General features: G+C 45.4%; 3 protein-coding genes across 3 annotated transcripts; 1 reads left to right on the top strand and 2 right to left on the bottom strand.

The window, feature by feature from the left end:
- Nucleotides 1-672: 672 nt before the first annotated feature.
- Nucleotides 673-783, top strand: PPTG_24589 (hypothetical protein; the record flags this gene model as incomplete). The annotated part of the gene is made up of 1 exon (XM_008917894.1): nucleotides 673-783. One exon carries the CDS (start codon nucleotides 673-675, stop codon nucleotides 781-783), a length of 111 nt encoding a protein of 36 aa, XP_008916142.1.
- Nucleotides 784-1,444: 661 nt separating this feature from the next.
- PPTG_19464 (hypothetical protein) lies at nucleotides 1,445-2,325 on the bottom strand (the record flags this gene model as incomplete). The annotated part of the gene is made up of 3 exons (XM_008917893.1): nucleotides 1,445-1,903; nucleotides 1,974-2,137; nucleotides 2,220-2,325. The coding sequence occupies 3 exons, from the start codon at nucleotides 2,323-2,325 to the stop codon at nucleotides 1,445-1,447; spliced, it is 729 nt and encodes a 242-aa protein (XP_008916141.1).
- Nucleotides 2,326-4,894: 2,569 nt separating this feature from the next.
- Nucleotides 4,895-7,001, bottom strand: PPTG_24588 (hypothetical protein; the record flags this gene model as incomplete). The annotated part of the gene is made up of 3 exons (XM_008917892.1): nucleotides 4,895-5,352; nucleotides 5,424-6,152; nucleotides 6,800-7,001. 3 exons carry the CDS (start codon nucleotides 6,999-7,001, stop codon nucleotides 4,895-4,897), a joined length of 1,389 nt encoding a protein of 462 aa, XP_008916140.1.
- Nucleotides 7,002-8,891: the final 1,890 nt, after the last annotated feature.

Here is an 8,891-nt window from a genome sequence, read left to right as displayed (position 1 = left end):
GGCGTCGCTGTCTCGCGCGATCGTCGCTGAGATCAATTTCCAAACTAGATCGTCTGCGACTTACACTGGGAATACATTTTTTAGTTGTTCGTTGCGTTACTTTAAGAAAGCTTTCTGTATAAATAATGTTTTTTTTTTTTCGTATGGTAAGCTCTGACTTACTTACTGGAGCCCACTACCATACAAATCGTATGGTAAGCTTCGACTTACTAAGTATGTCCCACCACTTTGAATGAAGCGACGGAGATGCTGACGTGGTGAGGCGAGGGTACGAGCTCAGAAAACGTGAAGGCACTCGCGCATTACACAGCTGGTGCAGCGTCAGGTCAAGCGACAAAATGAGCGACTGCATAAGACCCGAGCCATTGCGGACCAAACGCTACTCCATCCGTCGAAAGCATACGAAGCTTCTTTGTGTTTAATATACAACCAGAGTTTTTCAAGGAAAAAAATACTCAGGACGTTAAAGGTATTCTTCCAAGTATCTTCACCTAGAAATTTTTGTGGAAGAATGGCGAGAGGTCAGCGATAGAAAGTCAGTGATTGAAGGAGGTAAACTGATATCGCGGAAATTAAAAGAAAATGAATCACTAAATTATGGTTGGAAACCAACCATTCTGCAATCTCGCGATGCCTAGTAAGAAGACCGCAAAAATGACAAAGAAGGAGTTTATGGCGATAGCCATCGCTATGATTTCGGATGATAGTAATCTCAAGGGTTTATGGCTACCGGAGTCTGCGGCCAAGGTGGTGAAGGCTCATGTCGTGAGTTGTGGTGCCTGAAGCGACAACAAAATAAAAGCAGTGTTGTCCAAGATGTTGTACGCGCTTCGTGCGAAAACCAATCGCGAGGTGACACGCAAGACGTTAGTGGCGGCTGGTCTATCCGTGACTACAGAGTCTCCAAGCGATCAACCTGCGTATTCTGTGAAGGAAATTGTCGCTCACGACTACACTAAGGAAGGATGCGTGGCAACAGTGCGTTGGGCGGATACCTGTGAGCCCATGCGAGCTCTTCCGCAAAATATCGTGCGTAAGTATTTTCGGAAGTGTATTGGTCCAGGAAGTGCGTTTGAGAAAAAAAATATGTGCTGGCGGAAGCAGAAGAAGAGTAAGGGGTGTTATTTTTTTTTCAGCATCGTTCGGGTTTCGGCACGGTTATTTTTGCCGTCACAGTTTTACGTTTGAAATAATGTGACATACACATAGCTGTTGAAGATCTTTTTCAAGCACAGGAAATGTCAAATATTTTCCAAATATATGAAATATCCAAAATAGTTTTCATGAATACAACAAACAAGAAAAAAATAACATAGTTTATATTATTGTTTTGGAATGAAAACTTGTTGGCAAAATTGCAGATTTCTGATTAATGTAAAAGGTCCCTAGTACATTGTGTTAAAACGGTTTGGTCGATCAAACCTACTGGCATCGATAGCAGCTACTACAGCTTACGTATTTTTAGGTCGGGTTCAACCTTCATAGGACCGTCGAACACCTTCTCATGCAAGTTTTCGACCGAATTTACGACCGATTCCTCGAATAAGGGAACGGGTTCCGAGAAATTAATCATATTGGTGGTGCAATCAGCTTTGGAAGCAAGAGTAGGCGGGGCGGTGGAAGGCTTTTCTTCGGCTTCAGTGTACGTACCATCGGAGGTGCTACCAGCTTTTGTAGTGATTGGCCCCGTTTCAGTCGTTCGCTCGAAACTAAGATCTTGAAATCGTGTAGTAAATTGACAGCACTCGTCTCGAAACACCTTTGGGTTCGTAAAGCGCAAGACTTTCAGCTTCTCACCACGCAGAGGAAAGTCCGGCTTGTTATCATTGGAGACCCAAATCGTGCCCGTCAAGGGGTCTTTGTCCACAGAGTACTGCTGAGTGGCGTACTTATCTTCGTACATCTGAAAACACGCAAATTAGTAATTAAAGATAAATGTACAGAGAGGGAGAAAGGTGATACGTGATATGTACTTCTTTGAGCTTGTCTGCCGATTCAGGAGCAAACAGGTCCGTCATGTGGACTCGGACTAGACGACGACCATCAGCAAGAACGTGGTCACTTTTCCATATGTATCTTCCGTATATATAAGTGTCGTCCGCACTTGGTGGTGACTTGTGCACAAAGTCGATAAAGGCTAAGAAAATAAAGTAATATGAGTATAAGTACCGTGAATTGTAGAATCAAATGGAGTAGAGATGACATGGGAAACTAACTACCTTTACGAGTAGGAATCGGTTGTTTGGGGTGTCTTTTTTTGCTCTCTCCACGTTCTTGAAGAGGCGACTTATAGTCTTTTGGAATAGGGATGCCGTCAATGTCCATAGTGCCTGGCAGTGGAGGTCGTTTTGTTTCGTTGCAAATTGCGTTATGTCGAGCCACAGAGGCGAGTAGATATGCTGTGCCAGTTGGATAGCGCTTATAAAAACCGAAGAATTTTCTTGGCAATTGAAGAAGGTAGATCTTCAACATGTTTTAACGTCAACTGCCAACAAAAAGTATTTTTTTTCACGAGATAACCCATATATGTTAGCAATTATTACTATGAGGCCGCCAGTACCCATCGCGGCCAATGTCCATGCGCCACTTCGTAGTGTCAACATTTGGTTTCAGCCCCTTCAAAATACTTTTTTGATGGTAGGTGAGAGCGGAAGGCAGCGCAAGAAGCGAGAAAATTTGACTCGTGAAGCTCCAACATAGAGATGATCTAGAAACCACTTTGGTGATCCGGGTGTACCTTCAAGGTACAGTAAAACCCTTTGGAGAGTTGCCCCTTGAGCTTTCCATACAGTCATGACCAGTGCTAACTCAACCGCAAGTTGAGAGTACTTAATCTCGATTGTCCTCGGTATGAGCGTCCGAGCTAGCTTGATACAGTACTTTTGTTGATTGCTAGTGATGACTCCGACTGGAATGATAATACTACTTTTTCCTTTGTATGACCATCAACACCAGTTTTCCAGTTGCATTCCAGACTGTTTTCTGTTGGCCACGTTGTAGCAGGAATGACATCCCCCCGCTTGAGTTACGAGCTGTACGTTTATAAAATCTGGCACACATGGAAGGTCAATCACGGCTCCACATTCGACCGAGATGGTGGCTATGTACTGAAGTACTGTTTCGGTATCATTTGCATCATTCCAGGCCAGTGATATTAACTTGCACCTTGTGCCATTTGCTACGCCCCACTCCACGTTGCCATTTCCATTATCAAGCACTTGAGCACATCCTCCTTGCACGAAGTAACCAAACAAGTTTGGATAGTCTTTTTCATTGTAAAGTAGCTCCAACAATGCCGGCGGAACGTCAGGAATCGGCTTTTTCCACCGAAATACCACCGTAATCGTTCGGAGAGCAAGTAAGCGAGCGGTGCATGCTGTTAAAGCCGCTTTGTCAACGTTACTAGTAACCAACACAGTGGTTTCATCCATCCAGCCTGGGTCCCCGTCGACGTCTCGAGCTGTGAGTTCATTCGTGACAGCATCAACTACTGAATCATTGAGGAGCTAAAAATCTTGGCCAGAGTTTGGGCTTCCAGGATATGTTGGTGGGAGTTCCCGAAACCGGTCCAGTATGCGTTGCTGAGTAGGACAACCGTGCGCTCGTTGTTGAGACTTCAGAAAAAACACCCGAAAGCGCCTGAAAAGGTCTCGTGCATGAATTATGTCGGCACTCGCGTTCAGCTTGTACATCACTTTGCACAATGGCGTCCCCATGAGAGACTCAAATTGTAGAAAATCTCCAGCCTATAAATCATTAAGCGTGTTAGTACAACGAGTTAAAAAATAAAAACGTCCAAATTTATTGAGACGCACCCATAGCACTGATTTACCCCCAAATGGAAGATCAGGATTGTACACTAGTCGCAATCGTTTGTCCACCTTTACTGAAAATTCACCACCAAGCATAGATACTTCATCTGTTACAATAAGGCCCACAGAATTATCGAATACGAGACGTAGTTCAGCCAGTTTTGCTGCAGAAATATGGTCTCGTTCGCGACCAACTTTGAAAGCAGCGTGACAAGTTTGACCACCTGGAAATTGGTTTGCAGCAGCTCCAGTCGGACAAGTTATCACGGGCTTCAGACCTCGTTTAAGCAATTCTTCTTGAAGCTTGTGAATAACAAACGATTTCCCAGTGCCTGCTCCTCCATGCATCAGTGTAAGGGTTTGTTCAGGCTTTGGCTTGTCCAAGTTAGTTAAGATCCAATCAATGATTTCTTGCTGCTCAGGTGATGTTATCGGTAGGGCTTCTGTCCTTAGTGGCACAGAATTTGTCAGTGGGTCCGTGACTCCACCGGTTTCAACTTGCCGAGATGAATCAGCAGTATTTGGACGTAAGCCATGATTACGTAACGACATTCTCTGGATCCGCTGTGCGATCGTTTGTAAGCTTATTTGAGGGTGTACGAGTGCTTCGTCTCGGTACACGCACTCCCGCAATGATGACACAGACATCGCTCCATTTCCAGCACCAGCTTTCTCTTCTCCACTTTCGTCAATGCCCATCAAGGAGCAAAACATAGATTGTAACCCTTTAATGTTTTCTCGATGAGCGGGATTTCCTAAAGCACTGTAACCGCGATAATGTATCTGGCAAGTCCATTCATTTTGCATCGACCGTTTGTTTTACGAGAAACTGTCGGAGGTGACCTCCCCCCAAACATTGGTGTTAACATCTTCACTCGTATCACAGCTTCGTAATGAGAGTAAAGAGGGTGTTTAGGATCCAAATCAAAGGTTTTACGGCGTTTACGGCCGCGTGAAGACGTCCCTCCTACGGCGTTTTGACGAGGTATAATGTCAACAATACAACCAAATTCTGTTGGCGAATAGTCCACAAAGTGAACCCCACGGAATTTATATGACTCCACTTGAGTAACAAAAATCAACTACCCATCAACCTTATAACCACGTGCTCCACCTGTTGTGTGCCGCTCGTTCAATCCAAGGCTAATATCAGACAAATTTTCGGATTGGGCAATGGTTGCTAGTTCTTCAAGAGCTTCGGTTATGGGGGTGGTTGCATCGACCCCTTCTCCGGAATCCATAAATGCATCCACGTCGAAATTTCCATCAATAGTGCTGTCATCGCCACTATCCGTAGACGAATTACTCCCACGAGTATCACTGGTATGACCAGCAACAGTGCCATGCTCTGACTTCCGAAGTTCATCAATGAACCCATGCGGAAAGATATACCAGAACGATTCTGACGATACGTACGATTTGTCACCAAGTAAAGCATACACCATAAGAGATAGTGGCCACTCGTGCGCTCCTCCAAAAGCATTTACCGTTCTTGTCGCCAAGTATTGCCCTTGTCTCATGGGTGCCCCACTGTCAGGAGCTACACTCGGATACTTAAGTGTATCTTCCAAAGCCGTTAGCATTACCACAGCGGCATTTTTCAACCCGCACCTTCTTTAGTCATGTAATTCTGCTGGTATTGATCAACCATGTCTCCTGCATCTTCTCCATTCATGACACTCGAGTTACAATGCGATCCGGTTAAGCCTGATAACAGCATATTTGTTTCAATAAACATACCATTCGGTGGTGTGCGAAATTGCTCCCATACAACCGGACCAGCAATGTGTGGCCGCAGAAATTCACCTTTTGCTGTATCATAACCAGCGTCCAGCTTTGCTTCCTGTTCTGGACTCAGAGGTTGTCCCGTGTATGCACCATTGCTCTTGCTGACATGCAGTGGCTGTGTATTTTGGTTGTGGATGCCTGCAGGACGGCAGAGTCGGCATTGAGATTGTCCACGCTTGCCTTTTATGCAAGTTCTTGAGTGACTGTGAATGTTTGTCGTGACAATAGACTTTTCAACCGCATGATAAAAGGCAGCCAAATTGTCTCCAGCCGGCGGTAACGTCACCTCACAAGCACGCGGTAATGAACCACCTCTGTTTCCGCATTCCGTTAGCCACTCTCTCGTGTCGGTAGTCAAGTGATTAGTACAGACTGAATTTAGCCACTCCGCAATGTAAAGCAGTAACTCCTCACTTGAATCCCCACGCGTCAAAATCTCAGGTGTAAACGATGAGCCATAAACGGTCATGTGCAAGTGTAACTGTCCATCCACTTGGGGCTCAACAACACCATTAAATCCAGCTACAGTCCCAAAAGCACCAGCCTCCCGCTCTGTATAATTACGACATTTTTTCGTGTCTTCAGAAGCTGGGCATCGCAAAATTGCCTTCTGTATCAGCTCCATCTTCCTTTCAAACATAAACGCAGCCAGAGCAGGGCATTTATTTGATATGGAAAGTCGCAATCTAGGACTTTCTTTCAGGTTTTTAGGTAACTGCGCCCACCGGCATTGTGACTGACCATACGTACACTCCTCATAATTCCACGCATTTAACTGTCTGAGAAGCATGATCCGGTGTAATGTAATATCATCCTGTTCCGGTGGCGCTACAGTCACCCAAAACTGCGGAAGTCCAAAACGAAAACGCATAGCAGGCAGTTTGGGACGTGTTCCAGCACGCTCGAAAGGTGAAAATGGAATAGTTCCCCAACGACGGACAGTATCCGCAGCAAGCTTGCATTCAGTCGTTTGGCTGCAGGTGAATCAGGGTTGTTCTTGGCCGCCAGAAGAGACTTCCTAAATTCGACACCACTTGTTAATTGGCCCAGCTTTTGCAGCGTCTTTGCATGAGTCGTTGAAGCCCTGGCTGCTTTTCGCACCTCGACATGCCGTTGCATCTGATTTAAGAGCGTCGCGATAAGCGTGACGTTGTTTTCAAATCTTCCGTCATAATAGCGCATCAAGTGGTCAATCAAACCTAGTGAAAACGATCCGGAAGGAAGCATGTCGCCGCCCATCATAAACAAAGTAGGGAAGGCTCCGGCGATCATATAACCATTTTCATCCCATTCCACGATAGGGTCTACACCTCTTCGAACCACTGCAATATCATCTTGCTCCCCAACGGCATTGATCATTGCATCAATAACTACGGACCCCACCTTATCACCATGGCACATTGCTGGTTGTAACACAGCCGATTGCTGAATAATCAATTCTGGCGACTCCCCCGTGGTTATATCAGTCTTAAAACGCTCGGAATTGACAGCATCGTCAACTGCATGCAAAGCACCGGCATCGCTGACAATAACGCCTTTCTCAATTGAATCTTGCAGATCAGCCAGCCGTTGCTTTGCAGAGAGTGAGTCGTCGATTACAATGCATTCCTTCCGAAAAAAACTATGGGTCTCTTTCAGCACATTCAACCACGAAAAAAAACTCTCATTTGGTAGCTCGTACAATCCCCGGAATAAGTGTTTTCGTGCTCTCCACTCTTCCGTAGGGCCAATAAACGTGACACGCGGCTTGCGATCAATATTCATCACCGGTAGAATTTTTGTGCATGCCTGTGGGCCACTTGACGGAAAACAAATCGAGTGTCCGCTACAGTGCTTTCCAGAAATCGAAAATTCCAATCCAAAGCATCGAGCGGGCGCAATACAGTTTTTCGCTACCGGGCTTAAGTCAGGAAGCGAGCCATAGCGACCATAATCATGACCGTTAGCGAGACTGAACTTCGACTTGCGAGGGTTATATGCGCACCTCGCGCACAAATGAATTCGCTCTGTGTCTCGTACTAATTTCGGATTCAAAAAGTATTTTTTCCCGTCCGGATGATAAAAAACTTGAGCGTGACTTTTCGCAATATCATCTGATAAATGGCCATAGCGCGATTCGTACTCCTCATCTGAAATTCGAAACGATTGTGAAAGTTGCGATAAAGATAAGCACACGTGGTTACTTCGGGGGCCAACAAGAAATTCACAACAGGAAGCACAAGCGAAAATTCCAGATTGAGACGGATCCAGTGAAGTCGCAGATGTCTGGCAGCGCTCATATTCCGATTTCCCCAAAGGTGAATCCAATGCATCCAGTAACCTTTCTCGCACATTTTCATCATCGCGAACATGCTCATCATTGAAAACAAATGCATCTGGTTGTCCCCCACAGCAGTAATAGTAAATTAAAGCCAACTTTGGGTCGCTCGTAAAATTCTGGCCCTCCATCATCGTCTGAATTTCATCTTTGGAAATGGAATGTTTTTTCCAGTATCGAACTCGCCAATGTTTGCAAGCTATCACCACGACCAGCATGAATATCAGGGGCATGGCAATTATTATCTATCCGGTCCGCACGTGCTGCATGTACAACGCATGCTCAAGTTAATATACCAATAAAACGTTAAAATAAAATAATTACTATATCCTTTCCTGTTTTTTTCTTCTGCGTTTGACGCTGCTTTCTCATGCGGTCGGTGTTCTTTTTCTTCATTTTATTCTTATTTGTCACGGCGTCCTGGTCTTCTTCGTGACTACATCTTTCGTCGTTACGGTTTGCAAGAAGGCGGGCTTGCTTGTGTTTGGCCCTGTATTCACGCATGTATTGCGCCTTACGGCGTCGTTTTTGCTGTAGCACGTGTTCTTGAGTTGGCGCTTCGTCGGTCGTTGTCTCCGCCTCTATCGAAGCTGCACATTTCGCCATCACCTTGAGCTTGACGCACACTAGGAAAAGGTAGACGCCCACTCCACCAAAGACGGAGATCTCGGCAACCTCCCCCGATGACAATCCACTTCCGGCAACGAACTAGTTCGCCGCTCCAGAATCTCTGGAAGCCACCCCCAGCACGCAGCGTGGTCTAGGTAACGCGCTCCCAACTGATCCGGATAGAACAAATATGCGACGACAACCTGAATGACGTTAAGCGACTACACGTAATTTTCTCTTTCTATATGAGACGACAACCTCAATGATGTTAAGCGACTATACATAATTCTCTTTCAGCAACAAATTTTGTTAACAGATTTTCCATCTTTACATTAATGTCGTACGAATGTCGACCGAGGTTACGC

The sequence above is a fragment of the Phytophthora parasitica genome (assembly GCF_000247585.1).
Source record: "Phytophthora parasitica INRA-310 unplaced genomic scaffold supercont2.121, whole genome shotgun sequence".
Classification (NCBI taxonomy): domain Eukaryota; phylum Oomycota; class Peronosporomycetes; order Peronosporales; family Peronosporaceae; genus Phytophthora; species Phytophthora nicotianae.
This window is presented reverse-complemented; position numbering and strand designations above follow the sequence as displayed.